Below are 15,506 nucleotides of genomic sequence, written 5' to 3' on the forward strand. Positions count from 1 at the left end.
GCAACGTAAACGACAATATCATGCTACTGGCTATCTTGAACAAGATTTTATCTTTTTTTTTTTGAGTGATTTTTAATCTGAGACATATATCCAACATTGTTCATAGAAAAGATGAAAAATCATACATGAATGATGGTGCGACAAAAATAAATCTAAGCATACGCATTGGCATTCTTTTTTAGTTATTCTCGCTAAAAATATATCTTATTAAAAAATAGAAAATGTTTAAAACAAAAATAAAAACATATATATATTTTATTTAATCTAGCAATCTATTAAGCCTTTATTATTCAAACTCATTGCTTCAACCACTTCAAATTGATGGGATAGTAAGTCCATGACACGCTTTCTCACATGTGTTCGGACCATGTACATGCATGGTCTTGATAAATAGATACAAATTTGGTGACGAGGGCGAAGATAGCATGATACCTCTCACAATAATACTATAAAAATAATGATGCCATTCCCCATTAAACAAAGCCCTTATGTTTGAATGCCACGTTTAATCGCATCGTCCGTTCGTTATAGATAGAATGGAATTATATAAATAGAAGTTTATCTCCTTATGCTGCCTTTTTAACATTCTCCGATTTTTTCAACGCTTCTGCCTTTCCCAGCTCGGTCCGGCCGCACGGTTCACGGGATCTCGAGCCGGACCGATCCGTCGAAGTGAAAAAAAAAGAAAGAAAACCATTCCAACCGTCGACCAGGTTGCTTCCCCTCCGCTCCATTAGAACCCAACCGTTCGTCCCCTCTCGCGATCCATCCAGAGCTCGCAAGAATCCAAAACCAGACCCTCTCTTTCTCCTGTCTCTTTCGCCGTCACGAGAGCTTGAGAGCTCGGTGGGAGGACGAGGAGCTCTCGAGCCAGGTCATCCATGGCGGCAAAGAGGCGATGATGCGACCCGTGATCAAAACACTCGCTTTCGTAAGTATTGAGACCTGAAAACAGTATTTCCGTGCCAGTTTCATCATGGTGATATTGTAATTCCTAATTCTAATTCCCCTAAGAGTTAGAGGGAAGGATTGGATTTTTTATTTTTTTTGGAAGATAGAGATCGAGAACCTTGTTTTAGTAAGTATAGATACCTGAAACCAGAATCTCCAATGCCAGTTTCATCATGGCGGAATCAGAATTCCAAATTCGGTTAATATCACATGAAAAAAGACGATCTTTTTTTAAGCTAAAGATCAAGAACCTCGCTTCCGTGAGTCCTGCTGCCTGAAACAGAGATCTGCAGTGGCAGTTTCATCACAGCGGAATCGCAGTCCGGAATTTTGCCGGGGCAAAAGCAAAAAGATTGGATTTTTGGGACGAAACCGGCCGAGAATCTTTGACGTGCCGCGAAGGGAGCTCAAAGGACGGGCCTTTAATGGCGGAGGAGAGACGCCGGAAGCTGGAAAGGCGAAATAGACCCCAGAACCCTAGAAGGGCGTACAAAAAGTACCGCTACAGCACTAGCTCGTAGGGAAGAGAGAGGGGAGGTGGGAGCCAGCGGCTCTGTGGTGTGGGGGGCGGGGCGACAGCTGTCGGTTCCCCGACCGGATCCCCGCCTGCCCCGACCGATCCCTTTCAGTAGCTCTGCTCTCCTTCTCCCCCTAGCCACCAGCCTGTCCGGTTCGTTTTCCCGGACTGGCGATCTTTGTACACCGCCATTATTGCAGTTGAGAAGAACGCCCTCGCAAATCTCCCTCCTTTATTACCTACCTATATGTTACGCTCCAGAGTCGAGAATTCCAAAAAAAATCCCATATTTTCCTCCTTTTCTTAGTTTTCCAGGCCTAAAGAGAGGCCCTCTGCAACCCCCCCCCCCCCCCCCCCCCCCCCCCCCCCCTCTCTCTTTCTCTGTTTTCGATCGCCATTATTGACCTCTGGTGGGTTGTCTGGTTCTCTCTGTTAGGCTTTCGAAGGAAAGCGAGCGCGGGTGGGCGGGCGCCAAAGGACGTGCCGAGCGCCGCTCGTGTCGGTCGGCCGTGCGCGTGGGGGAGGCTGCGATCGGTGGTGCGGTTATCGAGGCGGGCTGGAGGCGTTACATCTGAGCGCGTGGGACCGTCCGTGGCCGTGGGGGCGTGCGTGTCGGGTTGGTGGGGACGCGAGGGGTTACGCCTTCTCTATAAATCAGAGTGAGGGTTTATCGGGCGCCGTTCGTTTCCTCGGGACTCTCTTTATTTTTTTTTCCCCTCTGCGGAGAGCCCTCGGAGCGGGGGTCCGGAACAGAGGATTTGTGGGATTTCTTATGGTTTCTGGAAGCGGGGAGCGCCTATCGATCCCCGATTGAAGCATATTTCCCATGGAATTCGAGGTAGCGTTCTTTGTAACAAGAACTTTTGGCCTCAGGCTTCGTAAAAGATTTGGTTTTCCGTGTTGCAGGTTTGTTGGTGAATCTCTGTAGGAATTGTTTTCTCGAGGGAATCTCTGTAGGAATTGTGAGGTGGGGTTCTGGATTTGTTAGGTGATCACTCGGGTTTCTTCGAAATATTGGCAATGAAATAGTGGCAAGGCGAACGATGTTTTTTTTTTTCCACTCTCTTCTTTTGGGGGACCGGGAGGGAGTGCTGTATGCACGTTTCTTATGGGTTTCTTTGGCATTTTTGGTTTTTAGGCGTGTTGGGATTATAATTTTTGTTTTTGTTCATTAATAGGAGGCAGATTGCTTAGAAATCTGAGATTTAAGCTAATGAGTATTGTTGAAGTTTTTGGCTCTTTGTCCTTTTTGTTGCTTTGGGGGGATCACAGTGCATTTATGCAAATGAATTCAATGTAATAGTGCCTGAAAGCTGGAGGCATCTGGTGAGCTTTTATTTCTGAAAGAGATGGGTTTTAACAAATATAGGGGTTCGTGATTCCTGGCAAATTGTTTGTAATGGGTCTGTTTGTATGTAAAATTGAGGTATTTTTGATTTTTCATGCATGAAACTATCTGCAATGCAGTGCTTGTTGAGAGACGTTTGTAAGGCTTTTTTATTTTAAAACATAGATTCACATGTAGCAGGGAGATAGGTCAATCAACCAGTAGCAGTGGAGCACGAATTTGATCTAGTGGATTACAATTTTGGTTATGGTGTTTCTTCTTTTGGACTTTTTGGTTCTGATAGGCTCTTTTTCTCACTCTGTAAAGCACGCTTGCGTTCTTTTCTTGTTAAACCTGCTGCTCTTATGACCTTAAATGCTTTTCGATTGTTTTTTTTTTAATCTTCTTGCATATCGCGGTTTCATATTTTTCTCCCCTTTTTTTATTGTCTGAGAAAATCTTTTAATTTCTCATTACAACAATACAGTTGTGAGCTTTGTCCTCCTGATTCTTTTTTCTTTTATTCAACTTTTTCCCCAGTTATTTGGCTCTGGATTTTTGGAGTGGCATAAGAGACTTCATCGGCATTCGAATTTTGACCTTTGTGATGATTCAAGTTCCGTATATCTTCACAGTGGCCTGAAGAACTTACTAAATGGCGATTGATCGGTAGCCTTGGTTATACTAAACATGCTGAGTTCCAATAAGGAGGGTGGTGATGTCTTCTTTGATGCATGTGATAGTATTAGGACTTCGATTTCATCATCCGAGGATTCTATTTTTGAAAATGAAGAATTGGAGTTCAGAAACTTTGGGTATCAATTATGGACAAGGGAGATGACAAGCGTTCAGGAAAGGCGAGATAAGTTCTTACAGGAAATGGGATTCTATGAGTCTGCTTCTTCTTCATCAGGTCACTCTCAGGGTCACAAAGAAGCTACAGATGATAGCTCAAAGGAGCACATGGATTTGGCAAGAGTTACGAAAAGCAGTGGCACTGTCTTGGATAATTTGCTCTTTCCAGATGATAGGGTACATATAGACAGTTTGCCCTCTCCAGATAATAGGGGACATATGGATTCTGTCTGTTGTATAAGGGATCTGGATAGTGGGAAGAAATTTATCGTTTGTGACCTAGGGAAGGATGGTTTGTTCAGCATGCTCAGAGAAGTTGGCTCGGACAAATTGATGACACTGCAGGAATTCGAAGCATTACTTGGTCTTTCTTGTTCTGTTCAAAAACTGATGCGTAGAGATGCTGCCTCCTCTGGAGAAAAACCTGACGGTGTTAACAAACAGAAAATTAAAAGCTGGTGGAGAAGCTTCTCAAACAGGAGGCATGCTGCGGGGATGTGCAAGTCTGATGCTTCTGTTAAAAATCCGAAAATGAGGTCAATGGGAACAAGAGTCCAGCAACACAAGAAAAGGAGTATGGAGTTCACTGCACTCTACGTGGGACAAGAAATCAAAGCTCACGAGGGTTTGATCAGGGTAATGAAATTCAGTCCATCTGGGTGCTATCTAGCCAGTGGTGGTGAAGATTGTGTTGTACGCATTTGGCAGATTAGAGAAGTGGAAACCTCTTGCCAATGTTCTAATACAGATGAGTCCTCTAAAAATGTTGATAGAGTTAAGGATATTAAGCTGCATTTTAGTAAAAAATGTAGCAATTCTGCTTCTGTTATCATTCCAAACAAGGTTTTCAAGATTGAGGAGGCACCACTACAAGAATTTTATGGGCACACCAGTGACATCTTAGACCTGTCTTGGTCAAAGTCTGATGTAAGTACCAAAAGTCTCAGCTTGGCAGTTATAACATTATGGTGTCCCTAGTTTCTCTGTTAGTTATTGCTTATTGGTCTTCAAGCCTAGAATAGCATCACTTCATGATTTCATGTATCATATGCGCTTTTTATTATGGCAATTGTAGTAAAGGTAGGCTGTTGTGGAAAGATCTAATTTATCACCTTATGTTGCAGTGTCTGCTTACGTCATGTTCAATAATTTTGATATCTATGCTTGAATATTTTGGATGCAGTGTCTGCTGACTTCATCTAAAGACAAAACTGTACGAATGTGGAAAGTTGGCTGCGATGGTTGCCTTAAAGTTTTTCAACACAATGATTATGGTAAGCAGGAGAAGCCACAATATTTGTTCATAAGCTCACAACATGCTATGATACTGTAACAAATGTGTCTTGACAAGAACCTGTATTATTCTTTGTGCACAATACTTTCACATGTGGATCACAATAAGATGGATGGTAGTTGCTAATATCGAAGAAGACCTAGGTCGTAATCTATTTCGTTGTTTGAACCTGATGTTCTTTTATTACTGACAAGTGCACACGGACCTTGGGTGTAGGTGGTGAGGAAATCTTCTATACCAGAAACTTTGGTTAGAAAGCGGGCATGATAGTTGAATTGTTGCTGTTCGTCTATTACTTACAAGTCACATTCATTTGTAGGACTTATACTTTTCCCTGCCCAGAACAATTTGTTTATTTTTCCTTTATTTTCCATGGAAAGCAGTTACATGCGTTCAGTTCAATCCCATTGACAATAAATACTTCATCAGCGGCTCCATAGATGGCAAAGTTCGTATCTGGGGAGTTCCAGAGAATCGGGTAGTTGACTGGGTTGACTTACGGGATATTGTAACTGCTATCTGTTATAGGCCCGATGGAAAGGTTTCTCTCTAATTTCAGCAGCCACTGATGAATTTGCTATGATTATCTGTTTGTCAATAACTACATGGTCATATATTAACATTCCTTTTCTTTTTGGGGAACAGGGATTTGTTGTCGGTTGTATCACCGGAAATTGCCGCTTCTATAACTACTCAGGTATTTTTGTGAGTGCTAATTTGTGATGTGCCCTTGCCATTATTTTTTAAAAAAAATGTGAAGGAGGGGATTATTTAAATTACAATTTGAATCTCCTGTTTTACTTTTTATATGCGCTCCTTTTTGTTTGGATATAGGTCAAAACATGCAGCTGGACTCACAATTATGTATTCAGGGTAAGAAGAAGTCTGCTGGCAAACGAATTACGAGCTTGCAGGTTGGGCATCTAAAGTTGTGTTTATTGTTGATGTCAACTATCTGATGATGTTTCTTGGTATTGTAGCACTGTCACTGATATGCTTTGTGGATACTCTCCTTGCAGTTTTCCCCAAAAGATTCTCAAAAGGTCATGGTTACCACAGGGGACACCAAAGTTCGAATTGTCGATGGGTTTGATGTCATCCATAAGTTCAAAGGTGGAGTATGGTTTGAGTTTAGCTGCTTTAAAAAGTTTTAGTTGCAGTTTACCAAGTTGTTTGGATATGTGCATAGCCTCATATGTTGTTGGACAACCTATTCAATGGCTTAATATTGCTTGGTTTTTAAATGAATCTTGATTAGAATACAACGAAAAATATGATATGATATATAAAACAAGACATAGTTTGGGGTTGGCTTCATCATTTCTACTTTACCAAATTTTTTCCCCAAAAAGTGTGACCATATGGATTCAGATTTTACAAGCATGTCGCTATTTTCAACTAGCAAGATGTGTTGCATCAGTTGTGTATGTTTGATACAGAATTTAGGGTTTCTGGATATATCGCCTTTTAACTATTTTGTTTTCCTGTTTAATGTACAACCTACTGGTTATTATTTGAACCTGTATATTCTAGTATGACAACTTCACACAGAATAGTATATATTCTGGTGGAAAATGCAAAATACTGGAGTGCAGAAAACTTGTACCTGTGGTTTGAGAAACTATGCTGTTATCTGAAGTGAAAACTTTCTCACATCTGAGCGGTGACCATCCAACCTATCTCAATTTTTTTTTTAAAAAAAGCTGCAAAATGATTTTTTTCAGTGTTGATTATCATGACGAATTAAAGTCTTCTATCAATTTAGCGACTTATCATTTTGACCATTTGTTATGTCCAGGATTGCGTAGAATATTGAAGTAGATCTATTCTGACAAAAAAATTGGCTTATTAATTTCTCGATCTTATTGGATTGACTACAAAGTTATATGTAGCACCTGGTCATGTTTTCCACAATTGCAGCCTTTTAAGAATATGATCAATTAAATGCTGACTTCTGCTTGAATAGTTAAAATGCCTCAAGGAATGCTCAAGGCATGCCCGATTCTTTAGAAGATTTCAAGGACACATAATGATGTCTATTCAATTAAATAAGTAGACCAAAACCACAGCTTTTGAATGACAGGTTACGTAAAGTTGCATGAACACTAAGAGTAGCGAATATTTGACAGATTCATTTATATGTTTTGTTGCTGTTGTTATTGTTTCCTTTTTTTGGTGGGGAGGTGTTTTAATTTTGAGGATACAAAGGACAAACCTTTGATACCATGGAAATTAGCTAGATGCCTGCAACCATAGGGTAAGGATCCTGATAACCAGAGAGAAGAATTGGGACTGGTAGATCCTTATTCTTCTTACTGTGAATTGGACTTCAGAAATATCTGAAGACATTTGCAAAATCTGAATATCTGAGCTCGCGGGCCTATGATCTTGGTTTGTATACCATTAGATGGATCTAAATATCTGAAGACATTTGCAAGCCTCTAATCCTTGATTAAGAGAAGAATGCAGAAGTTGTTTTCACATAAAGCCAAATTAGCATAGCTTGAAATCAAACATTGTGGGAACAATCATCAGGCCTGCTTTATTTTTTTGGTTTTTTTTTTAATCTAAAGGAAACCTGGAAATCTGAATTTTTTCCCTGTTTTCTGCTTGAATTTATTGAGATAGTTTTATCTGACAATTACAAGCCAAATTCTTCCATCAAGAATGAAGCAAAAGTTTAGAAGAGTAGAAAAAAGGTAAAGGTGTATGGATTTATCATGAGAAAGATTGGAATCAACTATGCTTCTTTATTGGTGTGAAACAACACCATATATTTTACCAAAACCACCAGGACTGACTCTTCACACAATTTTCTCAAAACCACAGAAAGAGAATTGTTGCCTTGGTACCTATAATTAATAGAACTGGCCATATAAGTTTTTTCTTTTTTGGGCGTTTGGGGTGGGGGTGGAGGGCGGGTTGAAAAGGACTACATTTATTGAATTGTGACCTTCCCAACTATAAAATGAAGACCACGACCTCCATTCTAATCTCCTAACATTAGCAATAAAGGACTACATTAAGTTTGGGGTGGGGGTGGAGGGCTGGTTGAAAAGGACTACATTTATTGAATTGTGACCTTCACAACTATAAAATGAAGACCACGACCTCCATTCTAATCTCCTAATATTAGCAATAAAGCCCTACTAAAACTCCTATAATAAACTGCAAGCCCCTAATAAACTGAAAGAACAGATGATCAAGTGACGATTCTCCTGCTCCCTAATCTTTCCCGTTTAGTCATCTACATATTTCTTTTTTCAGTTGCATGATTGATCTTCAGCAGTTAGTATGTTGGTAATCTAATGGCAGTTTTAAGTGTGATATAGGACATGATGTCTTCGTTATCTGGTGGGGGTCCGCTACCTTCATTTGAGCTTAATTCATTCCTTTAAGAGCGCACTTCAACGTGTCACATGTCTGATAGATATTATTCACAAGCAGGCCCTGATATAGTTAGAACACATTCAAAAAAAAATTGCTCACTGAATATTAACATATATTCTATTTGGCTGACCTATCATCTTTTGAATTTCCTTCAAAGCATCATGGGTCAACATTACCCTGCACTTGAGTTGTGAGAGTTGATCTGGTAAATACCTGCTGATTTCTTTATAAATCTTTTCATTAACTATAATGGTATTTTATACGCAATAACTTCATTAAAGCAAAAAATTTTGATGGGCAAAGCTTTATGTTGTACTAGGATTCTTCTTATCTGCTTCAGTTTATGGCAAAAGGCAGTGAGGCTCTTGCTACACTTTGGAGAACAGATAACCTTTGTGCGCTGCCTGACGTTGGCAGTTGGGTCATCAAAATGTGGTTTTCCTATAACATGTTACATAAAATTTCTGCCTGACTTCAGCACTGATTCCCTGTCTTGATGTTGTTTCAAGATACTCCAAGGTCCTTTTTGATATGGCATGAGTAATGGTTATATCAGGACCTCGTTCCATAGGGAAACTTGTTATATGTTAATTTATGGCATTACAAAGGGTTTGAACATAATTTCTATTAATTGCTGATTCTGAGGTCTGCATGTTCAATACTGTGGACATGATTTTTTTAACATTTGTTTTTGTATAGCACTACAAAAGCTTATGCCTTTATGATGCTTTTATCTTATCACTTCTTTTTGATATAAAATACAGGTCTTCAGAAGGCAAAGAATCAATTATCTGATTCTCTTTTATCTTCTCTTTGAGCATAATTTCTATTAATTGCTGATTCTGAGGTCTGCTTGTTCAATACCGTGTACATAATTTTTTAACATTTGTTTTTTGTATAGCACTACAGAAGCTTATGCCTTTATGATGCTTTTATCTTACCACTTTTCTTTGATATAAAATACAGGTCTTCGGAAGGCAAAGAATCAATTATCTGCATCATTTACTTCAGATGGGAGACATATCGTCTCTGTGGGTGAAGATTCCTATGTCTACATATGGAACTATGACAGCTCTGGCAGTTTGTCATCAAAAGGATCCAAATCAATACGTGCATGTGAACTCTTCTTGTCTGAGGGTGCATCAGTCGCAATTCCATGGCCTGGTTTGGACCATGAACATGCAGGCTTAAGCAACAAAATTCTTGATGCTAGTTCTTTACAGCAGAAAATTTTAGAGGCATCTACTTGTCCGAGAGATCCAGACTGCTTTTCTCTTGGTACATGGCTCTTTTCTGATGGTTCATCAAGGGGATCTGCAACATGGCCTGAGGAAAAACTTTCTTCAACACCTAAGCCTTCATTGACGGTTGAGAGTTGTCATCTGCACCACTGTCATCTCCATTGTCAGTATTATTCGCTCGCATCAATGGCAGCTACATGGAGTTTGGTGATTGTAACTGCAAGTCATGATGGAACTATCAGGTCTTTCCATAATTATGGATTGCCTGTTAGGTTGTAAAGGAGTGGCTTAGTGTATTCTAGAATCACTGGAAATAGATTGCACCATGGCTGCTTGATCTCTGAGTTTGTGTCATGTAGCATCCTTTGCAGCAAGATGATTTAGTGCGCACAGACTGGATTTCTTAATTTTCGCTGTCACCTTGGCATGATGGCTAGTGGTGCCATTGAAGTCCGGCTTGCAATATCAGGCAGCCACACTACTGGATTTTGTAACATATATGGTTGCAAAATATTGTCCTTGCCATTCACATGGGTAAAAAGAAACAAAACGGTGGGGGAAGACTTCACAAGAGAGAGCAAACAAACCTAGGAATTTTGTGTTAGTATTTATGTTTATTTTGTCAGAAAAGTATTTGGCTGCAACTAGCAGCTTTCATTTTTGTGCAGGAATAAAAATGAAAATCATTTTGCTTTCGAGCACCTTGCGGTGCTCCAACAATTTGATAACATCTCTTATCTCCTCTTTCTCTGTTTGTGTGTGGGGTTCGAGCGTTCAAGTTAATAACTTTATGAGCAGACTCGTTTACATTTTATGTTGTTTTGAGATTGTGTTGCCCAACTTATCGAGAGATGGATGGTGATAAGGCATCAACTTCTTAAATGGTTCATAAAAAAAGTACATATGAAGGGAAATTAACAATGATTGAATATGCCATATTTCTGTGTGAGAAATATGGTTGTAGTGCCACCTTCAGGTTTTGAACCTGTAACCTTTTCTCAGTCTTCTATCTGCATGCACTGAATAAGGGGCTGCCAAGCAAAGGATCTTAAGTCCAAGTGAATGTGCGCATAGCTCTCCTGATATAATGCCTGTGTGATATATTTTAATGTGTGATGACTGCTTTTGGAGCAAGTATGGCTTTGCCAAAAGGAAAAAGAATTCCAAGTCTTATAAGTGAAGGGACCTGCATGGTTCTCATGTCATCATATTGTCCAGTGTGATGTAAGGTGTGGTGCTTGTCCTGATACCAAGGCATTACCCAAAGAAAAAAAAAAAAATCCAAGACAATGATGTTAACATTACACTATTATTTTCTTATCTCAATAATTAACAGCATTTGATATAAAAAAGAGAAGAAATTGCAAATTCATCCGTTGAAAAAGTAAAAAAAAAAAAAAGTTGTATCTTGTCCGGTCTTTAGAAGGGCAAATGACTCAAGTGCCATCAATCATTGGAGGAAAAAAAATAAAAAGCAAAAGCAGTTAGATTCTGGAATGAGAATAAAAATAAGTAACTTTCATTCCAATTATTTGGCTGCTTACAACCTAACATAGATTAGATTTCTAACCTAGCAGAACAAACTATGCTGAGCCAAAAATATCTTCATTTTTATAGAAAATAGTGGATGTAAGAATCCACAGCTGATCATGCCTTTTTCTTTATTATTATTTTTTTTTATAACAACAGTAGCTCATATCAATCGAGCATAAGCACTACCTCTTGCATCAAGAGAAATAAAATGATAAAAAGGTAAGACGGCATCACCAAAATCTGTCTATAAAATCTTTTCCAAGGTGACCCAGTTTGCAGTCTTGTTCATCTCCCGAAGTACATGAACAACCTGAATCGATCGACAACCTGACACCATCCTCTGTATATCCTTGATGGGATGGCTGTCTATCCGGCGCCCGACATCGTAAATCCACTCAATCACTATAATAGAGTCTCCCTCCAAGATAATATGATCTGCTCCTAGGATCCTCGTCACATAGGTGATTTCCTTCCATGCGACTCTGAGCTTTGCTTCAATAGCCGCCATATCACCGGCTCTGATCATGTCCTTCAACTCGCATGTTGCTTTCTATTATATTGTTTCAAACGAAGTTTTACCATAATATTTTTCTAATTTTATTTCAAAGAGAAAGATAGCAAATATCTAGAATTTTTTTTTATCCTAAATGGATGATCTAATCCACAAGAACCATGGTTGGAAACTGTTTTCTTGTCTTGCTCGCAGTTTCTTGGTCCGAATCTATAAATAAAATTTTTGATCATATCACGTCCATTCCGATTTGGAAGAGAATGGAAAGTCCAATCCTCTAAAATTCATTCTAAATTCTCCTCTAATATTTAAATCTCATTCTAATTTTGATTTTGATTTCGATTTTAATTCCGATTCGAAATTTTGATTCCAAATTCGATCGCGAAGCAATTGAACCCTAAAGTGCTAACTCCGTCTACAAATGAACTGAGGTATGGGGCCAAAAAACCTTTTGGGCAAGGTAGATCCTGGAACGTCTCTTCGGTATCTCGAACCTAATCCAAAAAATGGTGAATCTTCTTCCTTCTCTCTCCATCCCCTCCTCCCCCTCCTCACCTGAAGATTTTCCCTTTTTCTTCTCCAACCTCAACTCCCTCCTCCTCTCGTCTCTCTGCACTCCCTCCTCCCCTCCTCTGTTCTCCTCCACATCTCTCTCCTCCTCCCAATCCCCTCAAAGCCCCCAAACTCCCACCTTTATCCTTCCCCGATGCCCCAAACCCTCTCCCGGGGCCTCCTCCCGACCCCTCCTCGCCTCCCTCTCCGTCCTCGAGCGCTCCCTTGTCGGCGCCGCTGCCGGTGGAATCGCCGGAGCCTTCACCTACGTCTGCCTGCTCCCCATCGACGCCGTCAAGACCAAGCTCCAAACTCGCGGCGCCGCCCAGCTCTACTCCTCCGCCGTCGACGTCGCTCTCCATATCTTCCGCTCCGAGGGCATCCTCGGCTTCTACCGCGGCGTCTCCGCAGTCCTCATCGGCTCCGCCTCCTCCTCCGCCGTCTACTTCGGCACCTGCGAGCTCGGCAAGTCCCTCCTCGCCAAAATCCCTCCTTTCCCTCCCCTCCTCATCCCCCCTACCGCCGGCGCCACGGGCAACATCGTCTCGTCCGCCATCATGGTCCCCAAGGAGCTCATCACCCAGAGAATGCAGGCTGGCGCCGCTGGCCGGTCCTGGGAGGTGCTGCTTAGAATTCTTGAAAAAGATGGCATCTTGGGGCTCTATGCCGGCTACTCTGCCACGCTGCTCCGTAATTTGCCAGCGGGTATTCTCAGCTACTCTTCCTTCGAGTACTTGAAGAGCTTTGTGATGAGTAGGACTGGAAAGGCTCACCTTGAACCAGCTCAGAGTGTGTGTTGCGGGGCATTGGCGGGGGCGATCTCGGCATCCCTTACTACCCCTCTTGATGTGGTGAAGACACGGTTGATGACGCAGACTCATGCAGAGGCTACCAGGAAGATTTCAGAGACGGTGAGGCTGATTATGATGGAGGAAGGGTGGGCAGGGCTGGCGCGAGGGATCGGTCCGCGGGTTCTTCACAGTGCATGCTTTGCTGCATTGGGGTACTTTGCATTTGAGACAGCAAAATTGGCGATACTGCATCAGTATATCCAGCAAAGGGATGAGGTGGTGGTCGATAAGCAGGCAGCTTGAGGTCTTATGCTTTGTTTGAGAAAAAATGGTGATATCCTTAATTTTGCATACTTAATGAAGTTTTGTGGATTGAAAGGTTTCCATTGAATTAACTATTTACTCGGCCAGTCCCGTTACATGATTCCTTTGCTGATGAAATGTTTTTACAATATATTAATTGTTTCATTTTTGCTGTCGCTTCTGTTTTATGTGAATTATGATGCATAAATTTGTAGACTCATCTAAAGTTATTTTGTTTGGAATTAACCCAAGAGGGTTTGGTCATGGTGATATCGAATAAAGATTTGCTCTCCAGATATCTTGTATTAGTATTATTATTTGTCAAAAGAGTTAGTCTAATAGCTTATAGTCAACAAGAGCTCTAACATATTCGAGAGTGTATTCTGAAACTCATGAATGATGTGCTACTATGCAGGCAATCTGATAGATCATAAAAGGAAATCTTTGTGCGTTGAAATAAATGCTCTCTAGAATATTATGGTGTTACACATCTCCTAGGGGGAGAGTATTTCAGGTTCTTGTTTCCCAAGATGTTGAGCAAAGTCGTAAGGCCTCAGAGAGATTAGTCAAATGGTAGGGAGTGGGGTGGGCTGGAATTGTATTTTTAAGTCAGCCATGGTGAGGAAATTACAAAAGCTTGTAATTTGAATGTTGTTAGATGTGATATCCATTGACAGGGACAATTGAGATTCTATAATTTGGTGCTATGAGGCCCTTGGCAGAGTCTTCAAATCTTAAATGTTTTTTCGTATATAATGAAGTTTTTGGAGCTTTTGATGTCAAACATGGTGCAAGCTCTTGTCTAGACAGCCGTCTGATAGTTGATTCTCACAGGAGAACTGGACAAAGGGGTATCAAGCTGGACTGTCAGTTTGCTTAATGCCTTCTAATTATGAGGCTTTGGGACATTTTCTACTGTAGTGACTGCTGATATGTCCCTGGCAGCTTGCTGGGAACCCTTTGTCTCTGGATGATGGAGCAAAGAAAGGGAGTATGGATGCTGCATATCAGCATATGGCATGCTGGGAAATCTGGAGAGCAAAGCAGAGGCTGAACTTAGACGGCATTTTGACTTTTGAAGAACATTAGAATTAGCTGCTTGTACTGTGTGAAAGTAGTGGTTCCACATTTTAGGGAGTGTTTCTAGTGGATTCTTGTATCCCTTTCCTTTGGCTCTCCTCTATCATGTCGATGAGGGATCTAGTTTGTACCCCTTTTCTCTTGTGCCTCTATCAACTTTAGATGGAACCTATTAGTTGATAAAAAAATAGTTTTCCAGCAAAGAGAGTAGTATTGCAACTTGAGATGGCCTAGACCACTATTGTAAAGAGAGAGCTTGATGGACATACCAACTTCGAACATAAACATTACCATAAAGAAGGGCAATAATCGGAATTTGAAAGAATTGGGGTTGTTATATGTTCTTAACTTATCCTAGAAGAATTGTCAAGAATATTAGTTTGTCAGATTTGTAAATGAGGTCAAGATTACATTAATATATCCACCATTGATGCAAAAGTGACAGGTCTAGCAAATCTGTGCAATTGTTTAAGGAAATCGATTCATATAAATGAAAATGGATAAGTCTACTGCTTGACCAACTTTTTGACAAACTGTGACTATGCAGCCATCGGTTTTTACTTTAGGATGTGGTTGTGAAGGATAATGATTTTAAGTTTAATTAGGTCCAAAGTTAATCACATTTGTTCAAGCTTAGTGCATGTGCTTTGAGTTGTAAAGGGTCATGTCGTGGGGTGGGAACTGATATGCCCCTTCAACCATCAATGTATACTTAATAACAATCGTTCCCCATACCTGGTGATTAATTTCCATTATCTTGTTTATTTTTATTGTGAAGATCTTACAGTTGCCCCTCCTCATAATTGAATGCCTAGAAGGACATCACGATGGAGTATACGTAAGACTTGTATGCTTCTACATCAGGAAAGTGAAATCTAGGCCAATGGCTTGCTCGAGGATTACTTATTTTAGAAGCAGAGATCAGTTACTATGACATCGTCCTGGTTTCTTTCTATTCCTAGCCTGCTTTTAACTTCTAATCATATGTAAGTGCATTTAGGAGATTGGTATTTTTGCTAGTGAGAATATAAGAAAAAGAAACTAGTTAGCATATTCCCCTATGTTCTTAGAACTTTTCATCTTTTTAAAAATGTAATATTTCTATGTTCTTATTACAGTATATAACATCCCTTGCATTTTAGTATTGTTATTTTTTGATAT

The 15,506-nt window shown here is 40.3% G+C and overlaps 2 protein-coding genes across 5 annotated transcripts; both read left to right on the plus strand.

The window, feature by feature from the left end:
* Positions 1-581: 581 nt before the first annotated feature.
* LOC103696321 (uncharacterized) lies at positions 582-10,305 on the plus strand. 4 transcript variants are annotated; one of them, XM_088720557.2, is made up of 8 exons: positions 582-931; positions 3,336-4,577; positions 4,834-4,924; positions 5,328-5,485; positions 5,590-5,641; positions 5,779-5,858; positions 5,964-6,057; positions 9,301-10,305. In XM_088720557.2, the coding sequence occupies exons 2-8, from the start codon at positions 3,486-3,488 to the stop codon at positions 9,852-9,854; spliced, it is 2,121 nt and encodes a 706-aa protein (XP_088576683.2). In that variant the 5' UTR covers positions 582-931; positions 3,336-3,485; the 3' UTR covers positions 9,855-10,305. The 4 variants fall into 4 exon arrangements, with proteins under 4 accessions (XP_088576683.2, XP_038989193.3, XP_089786412.1 ...); XM_039133265.3 differs by having other exon boundaries at positions 723-931; positions 5,325-5,485; XM_089930286.1 differs by lacking the exon at positions 582-931 and adding an exon at positions 1,605-2,306.
* A 1,554-nt stretch (positions 10,306-11,859) lies between these two features.
* MFL1 (Mitochondrial substrate carrier family protein) lies at positions 11,860-13,510 on the plus strand. Its single transcript, XM_008777909.6, has one exon. It carries the CDS (start codon positions 12,126-12,128, stop codon positions 13,263-13,265), a length of 1,140 nt encoding a protein of 379 aa, XP_008776131.2. The 5' UTR covers positions 11,860-12,125; the 3' UTR covers positions 13,266-13,510.
* Positions 13,511-15,506: the final 1,996 nt, after the last annotated feature.

Source organism: Phoenix dactylifera, chromosome 4 (genome assembly GCF_051530095.1).
Source record: "Phoenix dactylifera cultivar Ajwa chromosome 4, Ajwa_hap1_PhDact_Kaust_v1.1, whole genome shotgun sequence".
NCBI classification, from domain to species: Eukaryota; Viridiplantae; Streptophyta; class Magnoliopsida; order Arecales; family Arecaceae; genus Phoenix; species Phoenix dactylifera.

What these genes read in the sequence shown, in the direction of transcription:
- MFL1 (XM_008777909.6), top strand. Translation starts at nt 12,126, where the DNA reads ATGGTGAATCTTCTTCCTTCTCTCTCCATCCCCTCCTCCCCCTCCTCA.
- LOC103696321 (XM_039133265.3), top strand. Translation starts at nt 3,486, where the DNA reads ATGCTGAGTTCCAATAAGGAGGGTGGTGATGTCTTCTTTGATGCATGT. An exon ending in TTTTCAACACAATGATTATG is followed by an intron (nt 4,925 to 5,324) that starts GTAAGCAGGAGA and finishes TTCCATGGAAAG; the next exon opens with CAGTTACATGCGTTCAGTTC. An exon ending in GTTATAGGCCCGATGGAAAG is followed by an intron (nt 5,486 to 5,589) that starts GTTTCTCTCTAA and finishes TTTGGGGAACAG; the next exon opens with GGATTTGTTGTCGGTTGTAT.